This window comes from Notamacropus eugenii, chromosome 2, assembly GCF_028372415.1.
Source record: "Notamacropus eugenii isolate mMacEug1 chromosome 2, mMacEug1.pri_v2, whole genome shotgun sequence".
Taxonomy (NCBI): domain Eukaryota; kingdom Metazoa; phylum Chordata; class Mammalia; order Diprotodontia; family Macropodidae; genus Notamacropus; species Notamacropus eugenii.
In genome coordinates, this window is record NC_092873.1 from 495909747 (window position 1) to 495935729 (window position 25983).

At 41.2% G+C, this 25983-nt stretch overlaps 1 protein-coding gene across 1 annotated transcript in view; it reads left to right on the top strand.

Annotated features, from left to right (window-relative positions):
* The first annotated feature begins 443 nt into the window (after positions 1–443).
* Positions 444–25983, top strand: part of LOC140529918 (calcium-activated chloride channel regulator 1-like) — a 39163-nt gene continuing 13623 nt past the window's right edge. The window contains exons 1-8 of the mRNA XM_072648959.1: positions 444–676; positions 9432–9572; positions 9776–9923; positions 12634–12739; positions 14166–14343; positions 18550–18771; positions 20027–20254; positions 23077–23251. Coding sequence (XP_072505060.1) covers positions 518–676; positions 9432–9572; positions 9776–9923; positions 12634–12739; positions 14166–14343; positions 18550–18771; positions 20027–20254; positions 23077–23251 — 1357 coding nt within the window. The 5' untranslated portion in view covers positions 444–517. The remainder of the gene's footprint in view (positions 677–9431; positions 9573–9775; positions 9924–12633; positions 12740–14165; positions 14344–18549; positions 18772–20026; positions 20255–23076; positions 23252–25983) is intronic.

Here is a 25983-nt window from a genome sequence, read left to right on the forward strand (position 1 = left end):
GAGACTGGAGATTGGATGTGGTGTTTCACTGAAAATTAAAAGAGAACCAGATGAGGAAACTGCCTCTGCTAATGTAGGTCAGCACCTTCTCTGTAATTTACAGCCTTAAAAAGTTGCCTACCACTGGAAGGTGCGACGACTGCTTTCACATAGGTAATATATGTCTGAGTCAGGGCTTGAACTTATGTCTTCCTAGGTCCTTGGTCAGCTCTCCCTTTATCCACTCTGTCATGCTGCCTTTCCTCCTGCATATAATATAAATATATAAAACAACTATTGCTTTATACTGTGCTCCTCCATGATGGTCATAAACAAACATTTTTCAAATACTATTGAGGTAAGTTGCTTCTGACCAGATAATGACAACGCAGTTGTAATATACTGAAAACAAGGGCAAAGTACTGGGTGTATATATAAATATGTATATATGTGTATATATATATATATACATGCACCAACAGGACACAGGTTTCCCAGACTGGTCTTTTCCCAAAGAACTGGACACAGACTGTCAGCCATGGTATCCTTTAAGATATCTGTCTTAACCTTGACTCTGTGCCTGCTTCAGGGGGCAGGCACGTCCCTCATTAAGCTGAATACCAACGGCTATGAAGATGTGGTCATTGCAATTGACCCAGATTTGCCAGAAGATGAAAACCTTATTCAGGAAATCAAGGTAGGAGAGCTGTCAAGTGTTTGCTCTTCGGTTTGATTTGAATTTTGAAATGTGTCTGGGCATGTAATGGGGGGGGGCATGTTTATGGCTAATTCTTTTTATCTGAAAGGGCTTTAGACATTTCATTGGCCTGCAAGCTCCATATGAGCTGACGGAAGGTGGCAAGCAAGAAAACTAACACCATCTTTAAACTTCTTTCTCTTGATGCCTTTTGTATTTACATTACACAAATTTAAAGGGTAAGGAAGGAGGTCTTTCCTCAGAAGTAATGAAATGTTACCAGTGACAGATTCTGAGTTCCCAAAGGCACAGAATACACGAACAGGCCAGATAATATATTTGGAGCAGTCACGTAAGCTCTTTTGCCAGTCGCTACCACCAGGAAATGCCATGTTCTTCGTATTCCATGTTCCCAGTGTGGGGCTATGGTAACCCACAGAAGCGTTCTGAAGCCTTCCAGTGCTTTGTTCCCTGCTCCTTGTCAGGGAATATCATAGCTTCAGGGGGACAGGGCAAAGGGATTTCTGCTGCCCTGCTCTGCCAGATGCCAGCGACTGGAGCACTGCTCTCTGCCCCCAACAAGGACTGGAATAACTCATTGTGAATATTTTATAGTTACTTATCTGCATTCAATCTGTTTTCCTTCAATAGAAACAGTTCCTTCTTGGCAGAAGTTGTTAGCTTTTTGCTTTTGTATCCTCTGTGCCTAACACAGTGCCTGGCACAGAACAGAAATTTCAGAAATGCCTGTTACCTACTGTAGGCCTTTGAGATGTTCACATCACAATTTACATCTATATGCCATCATACAGCCAGTCAGGTGGCACAGTGACTAGAGCACCAGGATTGATGTCAAAAGGACCTGAGTTCAAGTCTGGCCACAGATACTTCCTAGCTGTGTGACCCTGGGCAAGACACACTTAACCCTTTTTGCCACAGTAAAATAACTGGAGAAGGAAATGGCAAACCACTCTAGTATCTTTGCCAAGAAAACCCCCAAAAGGGTCACAGAGTTAGATAACAACTGAACAACAATGCCAAGCACCAAATTTCCATTTTCCAAATAAGGAAGGAAGAGCAGAAAGGATAAGTGACTTCCCTATGATCACACAGCGAGCTAAGCATGAGCCAGAATTTGCATGCCAAGTTCAGAATTCCTTCCATTACACGATGATACCTCTCACTAACAATAGCTCTTATAGGAATTCTTAACTTTTTTTGGTGTCATGAACACCTTTGATGGTCTGGTGAAGTCCCAGGACCCTTCTCAGAATAATGTTTTTAAATGTATAAAAAATATAGAGGATTACAAAAAAGCCAACAATTAGTACGAATAAGGATGAGGTTTGCTTTTTTCCCATACAAGTTCAGAGACTCCTCAAAATCTATCTGTGGACTTCAGGTTAAGAATCCCTGCTCTAGAAAAACTTGCAAATTTCTGGTTAAGAGAAAACAGGACACTGACATTGCTTTAAAAAGTACAGGGGGCTGAAAACAAACAGAAAAGGAGAATGGGGATGAAGGAGCATGTTCTGACTTCTGATAGAAGGATTTAACATTTTAAGAATCCTGGTTTGTTGTGGACTCATTTATTCTAGCTAAAAACAGGGAACTGTCCAATAGCTCCAGAACAAAGGAGATTGTCAGGAAGGAAAGAATTTTATGCATCCTCCAGAACTGCCATCTCCATGTAGTCTAAATGGACAGAATGCCCATCAAAGAGGTGAGGAAGACAGGGAGGTCGGAGCTAGGCAACCAGGAGAGGGAGAATAACTCCAAGAGGAACGAATGGCTAGGTCCAGATTCTCTCTCACCACCTGAAGGAATTTGTCCTGAGGTGGCATTTATGAATAAAAGTGACTGTTCCAATGTTGGTGATCTGATGGGCTTGCCTTCCTCTATCTACTGAGAATGATTTCTGCAGAGCAGAAGCTTTTTGAATTCCTATAATTCATAAGGTACCTTGTGCTCTGTGCTTGTGCCACACACACACAAATACACACACACACATACACTGCCTCCCTGAATGGCCCCTCGCTCCCTTCAGAGAAATGGGCCGATTGAGGAGATTGCTACAGGTGACAGTCCTTCTTGAGAACACTAGGCTCTGTCTCAAGCTTTCACTGGAGAGCTTAGTATCTGGCCAAGCAGTAGAGCTGGGATTCAAGCTCTGGTCTGTGGGATAAAGTCCCAGTTGAATCTCTCAGTCTCCTCTTATACCTGCTCCTGAAACTAATACTGCTTTTTACCCAGATTCATTTTAATTCAATCAATCAGTCAGTCAGTCAATATTAATAAGTACCTATTATGCGCCAGGCACCGTGCAGAGGGCAGGGGACACAAAGAAGGTAAATGACAGTTCTTGTTCTCCAGGATCTCACAGGCTAAAGACAACATGCAAGAAATTACAAACAGGTCAAAGGATATGAACAGGCAATTTTCAGAGGAAGAAATTAAAGCTATCTATAATCATATGAAAAAATGCTCTAAATCACTATTGGTTAGAGAGATGCAAATCAAAACAACTCTGAGGTACCACATCACACCTATAAGATTGGCAAACATGACAGAACAAGAAAATGATAAATGCTGGAGAGGATGTGGGAGAGTTGGAACACTAATTCATTGTTGGTGGAGCTGTGAGCGCATCCAACCATTCTGGAGAGCAATTTGGAACTATGCCCAAAGGGCTACAAAAATGTGCATACCCTTTGACCCAGCAATATCGCTACTAGGACTATATCCCCAAGAGATCATAAAAATGGGAAAGGGTCCCACATGTACAAAAATATTTATAGCAGCACTCTATGTAGTTGCCAAAAACTGGAAGTCAGGGGGATGTCCATCAATTGGGGAATGGCTGAATAAATTATGGTATATGAATGTAATGGAGTACTATTGTGCCATAAGAAATGATGAACAAGAAGACTTCAGAGAGGCCTGGAAGGACTTAAATGACCTGATGCTGAGTGAAAGGAGCAGAACCAGGAGAACTTTATGCACAGCAACAACCACAGTGTGTGAGAGTTTTTTCTGGTAGACTTAGATTTTTGTAATAACACAAGAACTTCTGAAAAAAAAAAAAATCCCAATGGTGGACCTCAAGGCAAAATGCCTTCCACACTCAGAGAGAGAAATATGGAAGTCACTCACATAATGTAGCAGATCATGTTTGTGTATGTGTATCTGTTTGTGTATCATGTTCTGATTTGTTATACGGATTCTTTCATTTATCTTAGTCTGACTACATAGCATGACTATAGTGAAAATATACTCAATAGGAAAGTATATGTAGAATCTATACAGAATTGTATGCAGTCGTGGGGAGGGAGGGAGGTAGTGGGGGGTGGGTGGGGAGGGATAAAATCGCAATTGTATGGCAGTGATTGTTAAACATTAAAAAAATAAAAAAATAAAAAAAAAAGAAATTACAAACAAATAAAACACAGGAAGGAAAAATCAGAGATAACTGGCTGAAGGCAGAAGAATGGAGTGTAACTGGGAAAGCATTACAGTGGGTTTTCGGCTGGAACTTGAAGGAAGTCAGGGAGACAGAAGGCTGAGATGTGGAAGGAGAATACTCCAGGAATCGTGGGCAGCCAGAGGAAATGGAGAGCTAGGAGAGGAAGGGCTTGGTTTTGGGAGGGGTAAGGAGGCTGTTATCACTGGATCCTAGAATGCTTGGTTAGGTGTGAAGCTGAAGAAGCCTGGAAAGGCACAAGGGGAGGAGAGGGTTCAGAAGGCTCTGAATGCCACCCAGAGAATTTTCTACTGGATTCTAGAAGTGACCAGAGTCACTGGAGTGAACTGAGTAGGTGGGGGAGATGGGGAAGATTAGGCAGCAGAATGGAGGATGAGCTGGAGGGGGAGAGTTGTGCAACACTGACTGTGCATTTATCAAGTGCACTGTTCAGCTCAATTCAACAAGACTTACAGAGCTCCTATGACATGGAAGGAATTTTGATGGGTGCTGGGAAAACAAAGTCAGAAATGAAAAATAGTAACATTCATGAATGGGCTTCCATTTCACTGGAATCAAAAAAGGACAAGCAAATAACAAGATAATGTGAGAAGAGAGAGAGAGAGAGTGAGAGAGAGAGAGAGAGAGAGAGAGAGAGAGAGAGAGAACATGAATCATGGGGAGGGGGCAGGAAGAATCCTTGAAGAGGTGGCAATAGGCAGAATCTTTTTCTTTCTTTCTTTCTTTTAAATTTATTTATTTAGTGAACTTTTCAACATTCATTTCCACAAAATTTTGGGTTACAAATTTTCTCCCCATTTCTCCCCTTCCCCCACTCCAAAACGTCCAGCATTCTAATTGCCCCTATCACCAATCTGCCCTCTCTTCTGACATCCCTCCCCTCCCTTATCCCCATTTTCTCTTTTGTCCTGTAGGGCAAGATAACTTTCTATACGCCATTATCTGTATTTCTATTTCCTAGTTGCAAGGACAATATTCAACAGTTGTTCCTAAAGCTTTGACTTCGAACTTCTCCCCATCCCTCCCTCCCCACCCATTCCCTTTGGGAAGGCAGGCAATTTAATATAAGCCATATTTGCGTAGTTTTGCAAATGACTTTCATAATAGTCGTGTTGTGTATGTCTAACTATAATTCCCTCCATCCTATCCTGTCTCCCATTTCTTCTATTCTCTCTTTGGATCCTGTCCCTCCCCACGAGTGTTGACTGCAAATTGCTCCCTCCTCCCACTGCCCTCCCATCCATCATCCCCCTCACCCTGCTGATCCCCTTCTCCCCCACTTTCCTGTATTGTAAGATAGGTTTTCATACCAAAATGAGTGTTCATTTTATTCCTTCCTTTAGTCAAATATGATGAGAATAAGCTTCATGTTTTTTCTCTCACCTCCCCTCTTTTTCCCTCCACTGAAAAGTCTTTAATTTGCCTCTTTCATGAGAGATAACTGGCCCAATCCATTTCTCCCTTTCTCCTCCTAATATATTTCTCTTTCACCGCTTAATTTCATTTTTTTAAGATATGATCCCATCCTATTCAATTCACCCTGTGCTCTGTGTGTGTGTGTGTGTGTGTATGTGGGTGTGTGTAATCCCACCAACTACCCAGATACTGAAAAACATTTCAAGAGTTGCAAATATTGTCTTTCCATGTAGGAATGTAAACTGTTCAACATTAGTAAGTCCCTTATGATTTCTCTTTGCTGTTTACCCTTTCATGCTTCTCTTGATTCTTGTGTTTGAAGGTCAAATTTTCTTTTCAGCTCTAGTCTGCTCATCAAGAATGCTTGAAAGTCCTCTGTTTCATTGAATGACCATTTTTCCTCTGAAGTATTATACTCAGTTTTGCTGGGTAGGTGATTCTTGGTTTTAGTCCTAGTTCCTGTGACTTCTGGAATATCATATTCCACTCCTTTCAATCCCTTCTTGTGTTCTCCTGATTGTATTTCCACAATACTTGAATTGTTTCTTTCTAGCTGCTTGCAATATTTTCTCCTTGACGTGGGAACTCTGGAATTTAACCACAATGTTCCTAAGAGTTTCTCTTTTTGGATCTCTTTCAGGAGGGGATCGGTGGATTCTTTCAATACTTATTTTGCTTTCTAGTTCTAGAATATCAGGGCAGTTTTCCTTGATAATTTCATGAAAGATGATGTCTAGGCTCTTTTTTTGATCATGGCTTTCAGGTAGTCCCATAATTTTTAAATTATCTCTCCTGGATGAATTTTCCAGGTCAGTTGTTTTTCCAATGAGATATTTGACATTGTATTCCATTTTTTCATTCTTTTGGTTTTGTTTTGTGATTTCTTAGTTTCTCATAAAGTCATTAGCCTCCATCTGTTCCATTCTAATTTTGAAAGAACTATTTTCTTCAGTGAGCTTTTGAACCTCCTTTTCCATTTGGGTAATTCTGCTTTTGAAAGCATTCTTCTCTTCATTGGCTTTTTGAACCTCTTTTGCCAATTAAGTTAGCCTGTTTTTGAAGGTGTTATTTTCTTCAGCAATTTTTTGGGTCTCCTTTAGCAAGGTGTTGACCTGCTTTTCATGCTTTTCTTGCATCTCTCTCATTTCTCTTCCCAGTTTTTCCTCCAACTCTCTAACTTGATTATCAAAATCCTTTTTTGAGCTCTTCCATGGCCTGACCCCATTGAATATTATTTTGGATGTTTGGGATACAGAAGCCTTGAATTTTATGTCTTTCCCTGATGGTAAGCATTGTTCTTCCTCATCTGAAAGGATGGGAGGAGATATCTGTTCACCAAGAAAGTAATCTTCTATAGTCTTATTTTTTCCCCTTTTTTGGGCATTTTCCCAACCAGTTACTTGAATTTTGGGTCCTTTGTCAAGAGTAGGGTATACTCTGGGGACCTGTAAGATATCAATTCCTCCAAGGTGGCACAATCAAGTGTGTACTGGTCTGGGCACAGGGCAGGATTTTTGTGCCCAGAATCTTAGCAGCATTTCCTCTCCACAGGCACCTGACCTCCAGTTCCACCAAGCTAACACTGGGGGTGGGGTGGGGGGTGAGGGGTGGAATTCAATCAAGCTGTGGGGGCCGGGCCACCATTCAGTGTGAGACAAAGACCAGCTGCCTCAGGGCATCTACACAGGGCTGAGGTAAGACTCAGCTCTTCAGTGCCCCTAGCGGTTTTTATGATCCAGCTATGATCTCAGGCTGATGTAGGGGCTGCCCTGAGAAATCCTGCCACCTGCCCCATGTGAAGGCCCAACTCCCTTCCTGAATAAAACCTGTCACTGACTTTTGTCACCTGTGGGTTGGAGGATCTGCGGATCCTCTGCTACTGGGACTGGGGATTCCACCACTGGAGATTCCGCCCTGGAGGACTGTTCACGGGCCCTGCTCTGCACATGATGCCAAAGGCTGGGCTGGGCTCCATGCTCCCAGCTCCACTCTCATTCATACAGACACAGACAGAACATACACAGACAATGAAAGGAAGAATCCAAAAGCTCAGAGAGGATTATCAGAAATCCTCTGCACAAATCAGACACTTTTGCTTGGCTCTCAAGATCATAAAGGAGGCCAGGTAAAATGTTCTTTAAGGTACTGGAGACCAAGTTTCCTAGGAATGAATCTCAGGGTGGGGGGTGTTGGCCTATCCTTTTGCCTGTAAGCCTTAGAGATGGTATAGAAGGGAAGGGGTACCAATAGCACCTGTAGACTATTTCACCTCCTAGCATCCTGGGAGCTAACCACATAAATCCCCTATCAAGGCATCCCTTGACACACGTGAATTGTACCAGAGCCTGTCAAAGGCTCCACAGTAAGCCTTCCTAGGTAATTAAGGGGTGAATCTCAACTATAGGGCAAGAAGGGGGATGGCTAGGGAAGTTTAAGGGAAGGGAGAAGAGAGGAGAAGCTTATCTTGATTTGAAGAATGCCTGATACCTCAGACTGTGTCCCACATTGAGGGCCAAAAATGTGATGAGGGCTGGAGAGACAGAGGGACAGGAACTCTAAGACTGGAGTTCGCTGCATGGGCCATTTGGAAAAGAATTCATAGACTCAAGTGTTGTTGAAGTCAAGGTGGTAAAGATTTAGTATGCTTTTCAGTGGGCAATAGTTCTTAGGGAATCTGCAACCTTAAAGGGGTAGATGTAAAGTTTATATAGGATATTCTATAATAAAACACATGCCAATAATTCTAACTAGGTGATTCAGTGTGGGATTAAGGAGTGGTCAAGGAGTGGTTAGTTCTTAAAAGAACATGCACTTTTAGGATTTAGCATGCAGGTGTGTTACCCAGAGTTCATCAGGAAATAGCCCAAAGTAGGGCTTTATGGAGGTGTGGTTTTAGGCCTGAAATGTCACTAAGTCAACTAACAGTCAGAACTAACTAAGGAATACCACGGCTGCTCTCATCAATGTCTTCTTAGACAAGATAAATGTAAGGGAGTATACATATGTCTAAGTCTAGGATACATATGATTGGTCAGTGAGTAGTAAATTTCATTATGACCCAGTACACAGCCTGTTCAGGTATTACACAACTGGTTCAGACTAATAAATTCTGTAGGTATAGCTGGCTACTGTATCAGGAAAGGAGATAATGGTTGTTTCTGGGGCCGGCTGTGTCTTTGGCATACTTCCTGGAATAGTGTTTTGAAGCTAGGAAGAAATGTGATTTTTAGACAGAAATGTGATTTTAGAATTGAGGTCCAAGCACAGGCACCCAAGCACCCAATCACTAACTCTTTGCCTTTCTCTGGCTGTTCTCCATGCCTGGAACTTTCTTCTAAAGAAAGCCTTTCTTGATTTCTCTGAATACTAGGAGTTTTTCTCTGCTGATTGTTTCCCAGCAGAATTAGTTACTCTCTCTTGGCTGAGCCCACCCATAGCTCCTTGTATTTATCACATCATCCCGAGTATTATAACTCTTTGCATATATGACTTTTCCACTCCTCCCCCACCTCCCATTAGACCATAAACTCCTAAATAGCAGGGTCTAAGTTGTAGCCATCTCTCTGTCTCCAGAGGTCTTTTGCAAATGTTAGATACTTAAAATCTGTTTGTCTCTGAGGAGGGACATGTATAATCTGGTCTTCTCCTAAAAAGGACCAGGACACTAAAGAGGTGAGAGTGTAAATTAGACTGAACAGTACAAGCAACAACAAGTACCAGCCACATTTCTCCATTTTCACCTGATTAAAATCCTGTAGAGTTTTTGTAATTATCAATCTTCTCTGTGAAGTCAAATGATTGTTATTTATACCTCTGTCAGCTATCAGATTTCCCAATGGATTTCTTCTTTCCATATAGGACATGGTATCAGAGGCTTCAATTAACCTTTATGAGGCCACAGAAAAAAGATTTTACTTCAAAGGAGTCTCCATCTTGATTCCTACAACATGGCAGACAAAACCAAACTATGAGAAACCAAAACTTGAGACCTACAAAAATGTAAGATCAAACTTTCATTTTTGTTAAGCATTACTTTTATTGTAAAAATACTTTTATTAAACATTACTTAATGGGTGACCTAAATTTTTGAAATGCAATCTCTAATAATTAATGAAAATGTTTTCACAGTCATTCAGTGTAAATATTCCAAGTTTTGCTTATGATGTTCCATATAACATGAATCTTTAAAAAAACATTTCTAGGCGGATATCATCATTGAAGCCGCTAATTCCTCAGGCAATGATGTTCCACGAACTGACCAGTTTGGGCAGTGTGGAGAAAAGGGAGAGAGAATTCATTTAACTCCTGACATCATATTGGGGAAAAAGGTGGATGAGTATGGACCACGAGGTACTGATGAAGCTCTATAGTTGTGTTCTATGTGCAGAATGTTCCTAACTCAAGTTTCACAATATTCATAGAATACGATTCTCTTGATCTGAAACTGAAGATTAGCCAAGAAGATTTCAGGGGAATTCCTTTCTTCACTTAAGAAGGGGTAGCAGTATTTCACTTCACCTTTGGAAATGTAATTGCTTTAGATGGTGGTCTCTAAATGTTTTTTACTGCCTTCTATCACAAAAAAAAAGGAATATCACCTTAGTGGGTGAAGGGAGGTTGGTTTGGGCTGGGGAGAGATTTGAGGGAGGCAGAACCACCAGCAGGCTACTGAAATAGTCCAGGTGTGAGGTACTGAGGGCTAGCAGCATCAGACAAAAAAAAGGGCCATATTCGAGCTACGTTGAAGGTGAAATCAATGGGTTTGGAAACAGGTGGGATGTTGGGTGTAAGACAGTGAGGAATCCTGGATGACACTAGGTTGTGAGCCTGATGGACTGGGAGGATGGTATTGCCCTCTACAGTAACAGGAGGAGGGGGGACGGTTTAAGGGAAAAGATAATGAATTCAGTTTTGGAAACACTGAGTTAAAGATGTCTACTGCATATCAGTTCAAGACGTTTGAAAGGCAGTTGGAGATGTGAGACTGGAGGTCAGCAGGGAGATTAGGGCAGAATAGGTTCATTTCAGAATCATCAGCAAAGAGATGATAATTAAATTCAGGGATTTGATGGATCACAAGTGAAATAGTACAGAGGGAGAAGAGAGCACACCTTAGAACCCTGAGGGTCACCTGTTGGATGAATGTCTTGGCTCTCCAGGGGTTTGGGCTTCTACCCTAGAGACCACTCCTTTACAGAACATATTCAATTAAAGTATTTCTCACATTAAAAAGTTTATGAATCAGTGTAACACCCAATATAAACCTAAGGATCTAAATTTTCTCCATACACATTCAAGCATCTAAGCATAGGTGGTTATTAAAATGAAAGGAGTCAAATAGAACTAATTTGATTTTCAATAAATTCAACAAATATTACTAAGTGCCTACCATGTGTAAGGTACTGAGCAAGGTTTAGGAGACATGGAGATAAAAAATACCCTCACCTAGCCCACAGTCCATGGGAAGAATACAAGATGGACACTGAATTAGAATACAGAGCAAGGAGTAAAGAGAGAACGAGAGAGAAGAGGCAGTGAGCTCTAGCACTACCGGAAAGAGGCTGAATGGGGACTAATAGGTGGTGGGCTCCAGGATGACATCTCAGAAGAAGTGATACTAAAATTGAATTTTGAATGAAGATAAAGATTCTCAAGGCACATAAGAAAGGAATTCATACTATGAATGGGGCAGGGCTTAGACAAATATCGAGAGACAGGAGATTGCATATTGAACTCTGGGAACAGAAAATTATTCAATTTGACTGGAATACAAAGGGCACAAAAGGAAGTAATAGGAAAGTGGGAAGTTGGGGTCAGAATCTGTAAGGCTAAAGATCAGGTTCATCCTACTGTACTAGGGAGCCAAGAAAGTTTTTTAAGCAGGGGAGTGACATGGTCAGATGTAGGATCATGGGATTATAGATTTAGAGATGGAAGGGACCTTAGAGGTACTAGTCCAATCATGTCATTAGGTACATGAGGAAACTGAGGCCCAGGGACATTAACTGATCCAACCAATTTTCTTTCTACTACAACACACTACTAGTCAACACGTCCCTAGACATGTACAACACATAGTAATGTGAGGAGGTGGAGAAGCTTGGCAGCCAGGAAGAGAAATCAGAGAAGGCTTCATGGTAGATAGAGTACTTGTACACCTTCAAGAAAGATGGAGATTTTAAGGAGCATGAAGGAATAATAGTATTAAATGTAATAAATGTACTGGGGGTAAACACAGCATACCTAAGGGACAGAAAAGACAGACACATGTACCACGTCCTGAGTGTTGGAAAACAGAGGGATAGTCTATTGGTATCTATACAATGTCAAGAAACCTATTCAAAGATACACTCCTCCCCCAGATCATTGATTAGGCTCCCTTTGATTGATTCATGTTGACAGGGAGAGGACGTAAGATGCGGAGACATGGATGAACTGAAATCTGTACCACTGATGACTAGAAGTGAATGAAAGAGATCACAGATCCATCCAATTATTTAAGTAAAAGTAAGGGAAATAGGAAAGGAAGGAAGGAAGGAAGGAAGGAAGGAAGGAAGGAAGGAAGGAAGGAAGGAAGGAAGGAAGGAAGGAACTATGATGGGCCAGGAACTATGCTAAGTGTTTTACAAATGCTCCTCACAAAAACATTGAGAGGTAGGTGCTGTTAGGATCTCCATTTTACAGCTGAGGAAAATGAGGCAAAGGTTAAAAGATTTGCCCAGGTCACACAGCTACTGAGGGTATGAGGCCAGATTTGAACTTAGATCTTTCTGACTCCAGGCACAGCACTCTATCCACTGCATCATCCAGCTATTTTGAATAGTACACCAAAAGTCATGAAATATAAAACTTTAGAAGAAGGGTCTCAGTGCACTGGGTACTTTTATCTACAACTAATCTGTGGAAATCCATGAATAAGAATTTCACAGGAACAGAAAGCATGAGTAGGGTGAAATTTGTATTGATGAATGGAATATCCACATAGACCTGAGGATATACACAGCGGACCATCAAAGTGTAGAAGTAATTATATTTTTGCATTTCAAATATATTCCCACAGGTAAAATTTTAGTGCATGAATGGGCCCATTTACGGTGGGGAGTGTTTGAGGAGTACAATGAAGAGGAGCGTTTCTACCATTCTGAAGGAAGAAATGTACCAGTAAAGTATGTTTATCTTCTTTTAACTTTTTTTGTGAACCACATCAGACTGAAATCATCTTCTTGTGATTTAATTTTCAAAGTATCTGGTTATCAAGATTGTTTTTCTTTTCATCTATAGATTACCGCAAAGGCATGTGTTATCATCAATTTCACTATGACCTTCTTTATATGTGACTGGTTCTTACAGCAACACACTTCAAAGCAAAGGCAGCTATGTCAAAGCACAGAAATTTTTCTGACTCTGAGGAACAGAATCATTACAGATCAACTCTTTGGTGCTATTATATATATCTGCATCACAGAGAGACTTGCCAACATGGCCTCAGATACAAGCCACCCCTAGAGAGACAGACCTACCACAGATCCTTGCTGCCTCCTCAGGACAGCAGCAGTACACATTGACAGGCAGAGACAGAAGAAGTCCCCCAGATGTTGGAATATCACACCATCACTGCACCAAAGAACCCACCAGACCCTTTCCCTCTCTCTCCTCGGGGATTTTAGGAAGCACAAGCAACACTCTCTTACTTCTTGGGGTTTAAGTACAGTGGGAAATTACAACTCTCAAGGATGGAAAATATCAGTATCCTTCCTTGCGTAGGCTACACCTGCTCTCTTTCCATTTTTCTGGGAAACCTACATTGCTCTCCCTGTTAGGTTAACAAAAGGTTTAGCATCAGTCAATCCATGAGCATTAATGAAATACCTGCTCTATGATGGGTGCTGTCTTTGGTGCTGAGGATACAAAGGGGAACATTAAAGTCTCAGCTCTCAAGGACCTTGAAGGAAATGACATGTACTTATACACACACACACAGCACATACATACAAAATATGTGCGAAGTAAATGCAAGGCAATTGGGAGGGACACGAATCTTCATGGTGCCCTCATTTCCTCCACATGTTTAGCTGGGCTACAGAGCTCTGAGAGATACTCTGTTCAGCAGTTTTGATCTAATTAATGAATGAAACAAGTAAATGAAAAGAAAATTGGATTCTTAGGAATACAAATAAATACAGATAAAAAACTTGAGCACCACAAATTAGTGGTGATAACAACACTGGGCAGCTACCCTAGCTGCTGAGAATGAGGATTCACTCTTAATTCCCATGAAGACAATAAGGAGTAAGGAGCCCATCCCTGTGAGCAACACAGTTGGGGACACCAGTAAAGCCGACCTGGTACTCCCTACAGATGGCCTAGTATTGGGATATTGGAAAAAAGCACATCTGAAATTTCCTGCAGGGATTCTCTGCCAAACAGAAATTTTTATTCCTGCCTGACTGAGACTTTGATGCCTAAATGGGTTGCTTGATACACACCCTCTGTGATGAAGAAAAAATTAATGTGATAACATCAGGGATACACATAAGTGGGGTCGTTTATAATGAGTTTATGTTTTAAAATCTAATCCTAATATGTTTTCAGATGTTCTGAAGCTATCACTGGTACAAACAGAGTGTATGTATGTTCCGGAGGCAGTTGTTCTATGAGATCATGCAGAATAGATCCAAAAACAGGAAAATTTGACAAAGACTGTGTATTTATACCTGACAAAGTTCAGAACGAGAAAAGTTCCATCATGTTCATGCCAAGCATTGATTCTGTAAGTATTTAAAATTTTATCTCATTGGTTCCGAAGTTTGCAAACAGAAAAGTTTGAAAACAGAAAATCATATGGTTATGCTAACCATAAGAGTAGCATTTATTACTGTTAAGTTTGCAGAAAACTTTGCCTCTGCCTTATTATCTGATGCTAATGACCTCCTTGTTCAAAACTGTCATTCCTATATCACACATGAGAAAACAGACTTGGAGAATGAAGTGAGTGGAGCACAGTCCCACTGCTAGCGCAGTGCTCTATCAGAACATCTGTCCAGATGGCCTGAGACAGGTCCTTTGTGCTGGGCAGCCCCTTAGTGAGCCCTTACATCTCTAAAAGGAAAGGCTGAGGACACAAAAGAGAACAGAAAGGAACACCACCTTCATTAGGTCAATCCTCTCAAATTATCACTGCTCCACACTTGTACTCTAGCCCAATCTCTTTGAAATTACTCTAAATACCCCTTAAATTCCTAAAGTAAAAAATCAAATTGGGGCTCTAAGGGGCAATGGTTTCTTGGAAGGAAGGTGGGCTGGAGGTGTCAGGATATCCTCAATAGCTCTTTTTATTGTTTAACTTTCTGTTATTTACATGTATATATGTGTGTGTGTCTGTGTGTATATATATATATATATATATGTGTGTATATATACACATGTATGTGTGTGTATATATATATATATATGTACATATATGGGTGGGTGTCTACGTGTGTATATGTATTATGTATATGTTCCTAAATTGGCTCCTTCTATTCCAAATTACATGGTTTTGAGAAGTGGGCTTAGCCAAATGATCTACCTTGGTGTTAAATATGAAAAGCTGTGAAGTTAAGAGAGATTCAGTGACTCATCACATAGTAGCAAGTAGCCAAGGCAGCCTTCAAACTCAGGACCTCTGCACAGAAACCCAGCACTCTCTCTCTCTCTCTGAGGATGGAGCCTTTCTTCTGGATTCCTCCTGTTGACTTTGCAGTTCACTTATAACCATAGTGCACAGAACGCTGACCTAGAGTCAGGAAGACTCACCTGCTGAAGTTCAAATCCAGCCAGGACCAATTAGTTGTGTGACCTTAGGCAAGTCATTTCACCCTATTTGCCTCAGTTTCCTCATCTGTAAAATGAACTGGAAAAGGAAATGGCAAACCCTTTCACTATCTTTGCCATTATAACCCCAAATGGGGTTAGGAGGAATCAGACATGACCAAAACAACTGGATAACACATGGAGTGGTGTTGTTTTCTCACTGAGGCAGCAAGGTGGTGTAGTGGATTAAGTGCTGAGCCTGGACTTAGCAGGTGCCTGATGAATGCTTCCTCCTTTATTCTCTCCACCTATCCTCCCCAGACACTCTCCCCACAAGTGTACATACTTGTGGTCTCTGAACCCCAGCAAAGGACTCCACTTCTCTTCCTCTTATGTGCCCCAGCTCACTCCCTGTTCCTGCCTGTTGAGGTTTTGGGGAATTGATACTGTTACAAGCAGCGAGGTGGTGCAGCGTCATCTCAGACACTTAACACTCACTAGCTGTGTGACCTTGGGCAAGTCACCTAACACCAGTTGCCTCATGCTGGGTCATCTGCATCATCCTGATGAATATTTGCTCACTGGATTCAGATGGCTGTGGAGGAGAAGTGAGGCTGGTGACCTTGCACAAGCCCTCCCTCACTCAAAACAAAGTCAAGTGCAAGTCATGTCATCATTTCTCTCATGGAATGTCTTCTTCGGCAATGAAGGACGAACACGCTGTTACACAATGTGTTAGCTGTCCCACCCAGTTTGGCAACATCTGAATATCAGCCACAGATACTCTTTATGCCTTCATCCAAGTAGCTGAATTAAAATATAATAGAACAGGACCAAGAAAATATTCCTGTGGGATTCCACTAAATGTGGCCTGCCATGTTGATACCTTTGTATCATGACATTAATCACCACTTCTGGAGTCAGTCAACCAGGGCTGAACCCAATTAACCATATGATTCTTCTTCCTACACTTCTTCAACATACTCCCAAAGAAACTTAGCCAAACATTCTGCTGAAATCCAGCTGCCTGAAATGGTCCCATGACCTGTCTGTCTAGTGAGCTGATAGCCAATGGAATCGAGGTCAGTCTGACATGGCACCTTCTTCAGGAACCTCTGCCAGCTGTCAGGCTATTGTCTCTTTTCTTTCTAAGTGCTCACGCTCAGGTCAAACTCAGAATCCTAGACTCAGAGGAAAGTCTAGTTGGAAAGGAACCTGGAAATGCCCTAGTCCACTTCTCAAGTTGTGGACTGGGGAACAACATGGGAAAAGGTATGTTAGAAAATGTTTAACAACTGACTCTCTGGGGAAAAAAATGCAAGACACATTATTAAGTTTTATCTACATTGTTAACATTGTTTCCATCACTTTATTAAGTCAAGACCCGTGGTGTCAAACTGAAACAGAAATGAGCCCCTGATCCATGTGGAAGGAGGGATCCATACTGTGCCTTGGTTTTTAAAACATAACGTTAACCATATTTTCTGGCTTTGAATTTATTTGGCTCAATATTTCCCATCTGGATTCCAATGCATGGGCTACTTGTTTGTCCCTGCTAGATATTCAATGAAACAATAAACCTTGCCCTGATTTGTAGCATTTGTTGAAACCCGAGGTGTACATGTGCCTGCTGCAAATTCAACAATGAGGTCTTCACAGCCCCTTAGAGTTGGGTCCAACATGCTCAGCCTGCAGTCCCAGAGACCCTTTTTGGGGGGACTTCCAGGTCTAAACTATTTCATAATTATATTAAGGCATTTTAATTTCTAATGTGGTAAATATAAATAGGCAGAACAATCATAAAGAAAAGCTGTTGGAGGAAAGGTCCTCAGTAATTTTTTAGTGTAAATGAATCCCAGACCTCCTTATCTAGTCCAACACCTTCATTTTGTGGGTGAAGAAACTAAGGTTAAGTGATTAGGACAAGATAGTGGAACAGGCAGGCCTAGAATTCCAGGAGTGTTGAAGAGTTTTTCAAATAAGTTACTGTTCTCCCCTAAATCATCACTGGGTTGCTAGTTCGATTGGTTACATACATTAATGATTTACAGAAGGCTTTCTTCACCTTTCTATGTCACAGGCCCCTCAGTACTCTGGTGAAGCTTTTAGATTCCTTCTTATAATCAAGTTTTAAATGCATCAAATAAAATTCTCAGCATGATAAACCAAACCAACTATATTTAAAAAGGTATATTGCTCTAAATCACTGTTGATTACAGACATGCAAATCAAAACAACTCTGAGGTACATCACACCTATCAGACTGGCTAACATTAAAAAACAGGAAGATGATAAATGTTGGAGACTACATGGGAGAGTTGGAACACTAATTCATTGTTGGTGGAGCTGTGAGCTGATCCAACCATTGTGGAGAGGAATTTGGAACTATGACCAAAGTGCCACAAAAATGTGTATACCCTTTGACCCAGCAATATCATTTCTAGGGCTATATCCCAAAGAGATCACAATAATGGGAAAAGTCCCACATGTACAAAAATATTTATATCAACTCTTTTTGTGGTAGTCAAGAACTGGAAATCAAGGGAATGCCCATCAGTTGGGGAATGGCTAAACAAGTTGTGGTATATGAATGTAATGGAATGCTACTGTGTTGTATGAAATGATGAACAGTCAAGATTAAGAAAAACTTGGAAAGACTCACAGGAACTGATGCTGAATGAAATGAGCAGATTCAGGAGAATATTATACATAGTGACAGCCACAGTGTGAGAAGACTGTTTCTGATACACTTAGTCCTTCACAGCAATGCAAAAACCTAAAACATTCCCAAAGGCCTCTGGAGGCAAAATGCCATCCACATCCAGAGAAAGAACTATGAAATCAGAACACAGAATGAAGCAGACTATTTTCTCTTCGGTTATGTTTTGGTTTGGTTTACCTCATGTTTTCTCCCACTAGTTATAACTCTTCTATACAACATGACTAATATGAAAAAGGTTTGATAAGAATGTAAGTATGGAACCCATACAAGATTGTATGCTGTCTCTGGGAAAGAGGGGGGAAAAATTTAAACTTCATGGAAGTGATTGCTGAAAACTGAAAACATATAAATTCATTTTTTAAAAAGATATAAAAGCATCATTTCAAACTCTAGTTCATAGACCCAGGTTAGGAAACCCTGCTTTACAATTTTTGTATTTATGATGCAATTGGACTTTTTCAGGTGGTTGAATTTTGTACAGAAAAGAACCATAACAGAGATGCACCAAATGCTCAAAACCAGAAGTGCAACCTCAGGAGCACATGGGAAGTGATCCAAGACTCAGAAGATTACAAGACATCCACTCCTATGACAGAAGCAGAGCCACCCTCGACCAACTTCTCACTGAAGCAGATCAGGGAAAGGACCCTGTGCTTAGTTCTGGATAAGTCCGCAAGCATGCTGGTAAGCTAAACCTGCTCCATTCCGCTGGAGGTACAGCAGATGTGTTCACATCATATGGTGACCCACAGAATCTTGGGCTTGTTGGAAATCATATTGATCTCATGGTTTAAAAGTATCTAGGAAGCAGGGAATCAATATTCCCCCTACATCGTTTCCCTTTAAGCCCTAATGCTCTTATTCTCTCCTCTCCTCTTTCTCCAACGAAGATTCATGGCAAATTAGCCACTGCATCTAGATGACATTTTGGTTGTCCAAAAGTGATTAAACTAAGAATTTTCTCTGCATTTTCCCAGCCCATGAAGATCTGTAGTCCCTGTTAACAAAACAACACAATCAACTTCGTATGATATCCAATTTTTCTCCTTTGTTGATGACTGTGCAAAATAATCAAACATTCTACCTAAAAGGGCAGCTAAGATTCCATACTTGAAAAGCATGATAGCTTCATTAATCTGGTCACCTTCTTACTGTAACCCACCATTCCTTACTGATCAAAATGACTTATTAGTCCCACTACAGAAATTCATTAGTTTCCTTGGTCAAAAATAATTTACTATGAGACAATGTGGTGTAGTGAATGGAGAGCTGACCTCTGAGTCAGGAGCATCAGATCCCATATCTAGCACGTGCTGGTTATGCAATTCTATGAAACTATAAGTTGCAGAGAAAGTGCCAACCTGCCTTGGTAGGGAGTTTCCTCATCTGGGAGTCCTTTGTACCAATGAAATCCCAGGTCTACTCACTATTCTCCTTGGTAGTTCATCCCTGGTGATGTGGCTCAAATTAAAAGGCAAAAATATTTCACAGAACTTCTGTCATCTACTAAGCCCAACACCAACCCATTCATAATCATGATCCAACTTAAAAATCCCATGCTTCAATGTTTTCAGAATCTGCTCATTTGTTAATGAGCATCCACCAATGCAGAGACAAACCCTTCCACCACTTAAGCTTTCAGAGTTACTATGACTGAAACATGCACTGCCCTTTTGGTCATCTGGTGATATGCCTCTATAGATTTAGGAGGCTTAGACCTCAGAGAGCAAACAGACAGCCTATCTCCAGGCCCATCCTCAAATACTTTCTAGCCTAGAAGAATCCTCAGAGCTTGTGTTCTGTTTCCTGACCTGGGAGAATCCAGAGTCTCCACCATAGTACCCAGAGCCCCTACAGTCCCACATATGGGCTTAGTCCATTTTGCCACAGATTTCTTGTAGAAGACCCCTTGCCAATCTTAACTGTGTTTTTCTTTCAGAATGAGGACCGGCTAAATAGACTGAATCAAGCCTCCAAACTCTTCCTGCTTCAGATCATTGAAAACGGGTCCTGGGTTGGGATGGTCACATTTGATGGTGCAGCCTATGTTCAAAGTGAACTAGTACAGATACAGTCTGATGCTGAGAGGAACACCCTCATTACCAAGTTACCTACTGTTGCTTCAAGAGGAACATTCATCTGCTCTGGACTTATGTCAGCATTTATGGTAAAATTGTCTCCCCTCTACTGTCTTCATTGCATTGGGTATTTTAAAAGTGAATTTCTACTCTAAATTTTGTTCACATGCCTACCATCTACTATGAATTTGATGCTTCCCTCTAAAATGTGAATATACTTCTAGGAAGGGGAAAGAAATATCAACAAATGGTGATGTGGAGAAACCCTAATTAAATTCAGCCCAACAAATACTAACCATTTAGTGCTAGACTAGAGTAGAAAGAAAGGAAGAAAGTCATCCTTAGACTCAGGAAGTATTGGGCTCATGTCCCTCCTGAAAGACAACAAAATACAATTCACAGAACCATCAACTTGGAGTCAGAATAAGCCAAGTTCAAATTCTGCCTCAGAAACCTACTGGCTGTGTGACCCTGGGCAGGACACTTAATTTGTACAGGTTTCAGTTTCCTCGTGTATAGAATAAGCAGAGTGGAACTGATCTATGAGGTCCTTTCTAGCCCTAAATAAATAATACTCTAACCCATAGGGGCTATACAGTTATAAAACCAATGAGAAAGGAGCTGTACATGATATAGAAAAGGGGACATGGTATGCAGCAGAAGCATTCAGGGCAGCCAGGGGCAATGATCTTCAATCTAGTCTCCATTTTGGCCAAGTCAGACATTTCTGGCTCTGTTGATTTATTTAAATATGCTGAGTCAAGGAGGTGTTAGTCATCCAGTTAGGGGGATGTTATAACACAGTCAAAGAGTGATGAATGGATGTTTTAACTCCCATTATGGAGGGTTGTCCACATTTTGATGCATTAATTCTGTCTAAAGATTATTACTCTTGATATAAAGTAACATGATAGAATTATCTTAGTGATCCCGCAGTCCAACAGCCTCATTTTATTAATAAGAGAGCTGAAAGAAACAAATGGTAAGTTAGTGGATAGGAATTGGACATACCATGTATGGTTCTTTTAGAGTAAGTATAGTATATATTTGTATAGGACACAAAATAAATATAGGAAGATTAGGATAAAGGTCAAGAAGGATGAGGGCTAAGAGGTCAGGGATGTTGTTGTGGATACAACCTTCAATAAAGAAGAGATGGAACACAGATCATAGGATCATGAATGGTATAGAAGCAATGGGCCTGGATTTTAACTGTGAAGGGGGAAAAGAGGGCCTGAGCCTATACTTAAAGTACAGTTTATTTTCATGGCATAGGAAACCTGACTGTGTTTGTAGGGATAGAGGGAGAAATCATCAGAGAGCAAGACTAAAGACATGTAAGAGGGAAAGCAGAAGTTTCAATGAAACAGGGTCCTGGAGAAAAGGAAAGGGAAGGGGCATCAAGGTGAATGTGCAGATGGTGACTTCCACATGACAGCCTTGCTGTTTCCTTGGATACAGGAGGAAGGAAATGGGTGAGAGACCACAAAACATCCCTGATGGCTTCACCTGTTTCTGCAAAGTGAGAAATGATATCATATGCTGGGACTTAAGAGACATTGATGAGAAGCTGGGGTCCCAAAGAGTTAGGGAAGTGGTAGGAACAGATGTTGTGAGGGATGTGCTAGAGAATCAAGAAAAATTAAATGCAACAAGGACAGCAAAGTTCTGGTTGAAGTGCAGCCAGGTAAGGTAATAAGCATTACTTAAGTGCCTGGTACTGTGCTAATCATTTTTACAAATATTATCTCATTTGATCTTCACAATAACCATGGGAGGAAGGTGGTATTATTAGCTATATTTTTCAGATGAAGAAACTGAGGCAGACTGTGGGTTAATGACTTGCCCAGGATCACATATCTAGGAAGGTCACATTTGAACTTAAGCCCAAATCTCTCCACTGCCTGCCTAGCTGCCTCATACAGAGAGGACAGGCAGGGATGGATAGACAGGTTGTGATTTGCATCAATGGAGGGGATACTCATAGATGAAACACTAGATCCACTGGAATATTAGAAAATAAGGTTTCCTGTAAAGCCAGCATTGCTTCACAGATAGAATCCGGAGAACGTTCCGAGATCCACTTCTGCTACTGGCATGTCTTAGCTGTGACTCTGTACAAGCCATTCAACGTCCAAGTGTCTTGGACAACTCCCTTAGACTTATCATCTGGTTTAGTGGAGGGAGTTCCAGCTCCAGGATTTGTATAATGTGCCCTGAACTGAGTGCTATGAATCATGCCTGTGTTTCTAAGTGTCCAGTTTAGGATCTTAAAATAGAGCATGGTTTCCCAAAGCTTCAGTTGCAGCACACTCACTATCCTGAAGAGGTTGCCAAAGAAAGCGGGCAAGAGGCAGAACGGGAGCACAGAGTTAGAAGTGGAAGACACCTCAGAGGCCACCTATCTCTTCATTTTACAGATGAGAAGACCCACAAAGCCTCTGACTCTTTCCACCTTGCCATGTCTCCTCTAAGGTTCATGAGCTTCTTCCTCTTTAGCCCTCCCAGGAATGACAAAATAATCAGAAATAATTCCTTGCACATAGTGGGTGTTCATCTGTCCAGTATCTCATCAGCCTCTATGTGTGCTCGAGCCAGAAAGAACAGATACCCTGGCTGGGACTTGATGCCAGTGTTCAGAGGCTGCATCACTCATTTGGCCAGAACAGTTCTGTTTCCAAATGGCAACATCAGCCAGGACAATTTTTCCTGGGTTAGATCAGGAGAAAAAGGGCTTGGATTGAGTTTCTGGAAGGTACACAATTCATATTTGAAAATCTCATGATGGGAAGATCTTCCTGGGGTCTTTCCTTTATTTTCTTCTTTCATTCCTGTCCAGATCCACCTACTTAGGATTACCTGCCAACACTAAGTCTGATTACCAATGTCTGAGATGAATCTGTGCTTTCAGGTAATAGGAAAGAAGTTCTCAACATATGGTTCAGAAATCGTCCTTCTGACTGATGGGGAAGACAGTGCAATCAGCACATGTTTCCATCAAGTGAAACAGAGTGGCGCCATTATCCACACAGTTTTTCTAGGACCTGCTCCAAACGAAGGCTTGAAGAAATTGTCAGAGATGACAGGTAAAAGATAACCTGAAGATTGGATTTCTTCAGTAGGAATGAAAGATTATGTCTATGCAAACCTCCCCTTGAGTTCTCCTCTAAGATCTACAAGTGACCCAGGACTTCTGAAGGTTATGGAACTGGGGCACAGGCTCTGGAAGGTCAGTCAGTAAACATTTAAGTGCCCACTATGTGTTAGGTATGGTGCTGAGTGCTGGGCACACTAAGAAAGGCAAAACAAAGTCTCTGCCTTCAAGAAGTTCACATCCGTTTGGGGTGGGACCAAGATAACACACAAAAAAGAAGCTAAAAAAGGGAGAAGGGGAGAAGGGTACTCAGACCAGGGGCATGATGGAGTCCAGAGGAGTGAAGCATGATGGGAAATGAATAGACTAGGTCACCTTAAATTGAAGATATAAGAGAAGCTTTCTGGTCTCCCCATTCTGCCCCCCCCATACTCCACCCCTCTCCAATGAGAGAGGGGAAGGAGCCCCTGGGACACAGGAGACTGCTAAAGTTCAAGTTCCACAACTGAATTGAACTTGTAGGTTGATGAGTTTCCTGGATCAGGATGGAAACATTGAGGAGGGCAGCTGGGTGAGAAATGAATAAAATAACTGGTCCTACCAAACTGGAGAGACTTCAAATAAAGTCCAACAACAGCCTTAATGTCTCTCATGTGAGGACATACTGAGCTACATTCAGAGAGAGATCCATCTCTGAATTTTCTCTGTGATGATTTTCCCCCAAAAAAATAAGTCTGAAAGGCTGTCTCCCCAATGACAGAATTACATCATCTCAAAGCTGGTTTCTGAGGTCCATCAAAGACCAACTAGTCCAACCCATACCCAAGGAAAGAATCCTCCTACAAATGGCCGTGGTTTTGCAGTCTGCTGGGTTTTTCAAAGGCCACGACAAAAATATTGAATTTAATTCAAACAAATTAATCAAGCATTTATTCCAAGCCCACTACATTTAAGGCATTGTGCTAGGTGCCACGAGGAAACAAATAGAAGAAAAAAGACACAGTCGCTGCCACCAAGAACTTGTCTAATGGGGGATGAGAAGAAGAATCAGACATGAATACAAAGATGCCAGAAACATTTGACTTGTTATTCCCAATCCAAGGGTCCTTGATGAGGAGAAATAAGAAGTGAATATGAAATAAAAGTAGAGCTTGACTCTCTTAAGTCAATCAGTGACTGCCAGCATCCCTGGGGGATGAGTGAACTTTCCAGAGAATTAAAGCTCACCCCTTGAGGGACTGCTTTTCTATTTTAACCAATCTGGATGAAGTGTTGTCTTAAATGTACTATGCACTTCCCTAAGTGATTAAGCAGACCTGCCCTGAGCCTTTTTCTTGATGGCTCAGCATTATCAGTTATGTTATTGCACTACTGAGGATATAGGAAGGGATCTGCTAAAGCCAGATTGTACCAGCTTGTGAGAGCCCATTGTTAAACATTCATTGCATTTAAAGCTCAGAAATCAGCAAATGCCACACAGCAGGGTTTGATTTGTTGCTGCAGTGATTTCTGCACTTACGAAAGTGATGGAGAAAGCGTTCAGAAGGATGCTTTCACTTTATTGTGTCATGAATACATACTTCTTGATGAGCTAGTTGTTAAAACATTTACTAGCATACTGCTGTATATGGGACTATTTGCTAATACACAGGTGATCTTTAGAGACCATCCAGTCGTGATAATAGAATCATAGAGCTATTCTAACTCCCTCATTTTACAGAAGAGGTGATAAGAGGCACAGAAAAATTATGTGACAATCCTAACAAGAGTATATGTCAAAGGCAAGCCTTTTTGACTTCAGATCTAGTGCCTTGTCCATTTGACAGAAGTCAAAGGTCAAAGAGATGAAGAAACTCATGTGAGGTCACAGGATTATTAGTGCTCAAAGTACCACTAGAAGTCAGACTAGGGGTTGTCAACCAAACCATGCTTCCGTGGCTACTATATTCTTTGATTTCTTGTGTCTCTTTTTTTATAAAGTTTAATCCCTTCCGTTGATGTCACACTGTTATATCCTGATGTTACTAGTGCCTTAGTACTACCCATTATTCTTCACCATTTATCTAATTTGCTGCTTTATGGTCTGGGAAATCCAATAAAGCTTATTAAATTTTGCCTGAAATAAGAGTAAGCCCTTCATAAAAGTTGTATTCTGATTCCTCATTGTCAATGTGACTGTACGGTCTCAAAGGCTATACCATCGAGGTCTTATGAAGATGGAAAGGCACTGGGTGAGGGCTTGATTGTGGGTAATGTGTCCATTGTCCCAGGATCTCTTCTCTCATTTCCCAGAATTTACTTATCTGTGCACTTGCAGTTTCTCCACCCTCACTTCCAAATCCAAAAGGGAATATAAGATCTTTGAGGGCTAGAGCCTCTTTCTTTGTAGCAGACCACTTTTGAACACAGCAGGAGCTTAATGAATGTTGGTTTAACTGAATTGAGCAACATTGCTAAAACTGGAAAGACAAGTCACTGGAAAATTGTTCACTAAACAATGAATTTTTCTGGCCATAGAAACATCCACTAAGGCACTGGAGGGGCTAAAGTGAGCTTTGGTAGAGGTAGTCCCTATATGGCTGAAATGATGGATTCTTGAAGTAGTGAGGATCCAAGTAGCTCAATTATGAATGAAATACATGAACTAGTTTACATCATGGATTCTGTGACATTTCTTTGACCCTTTGTCAGTCATTTTTATCTCTTCCCAAGGCCTTAATTGTG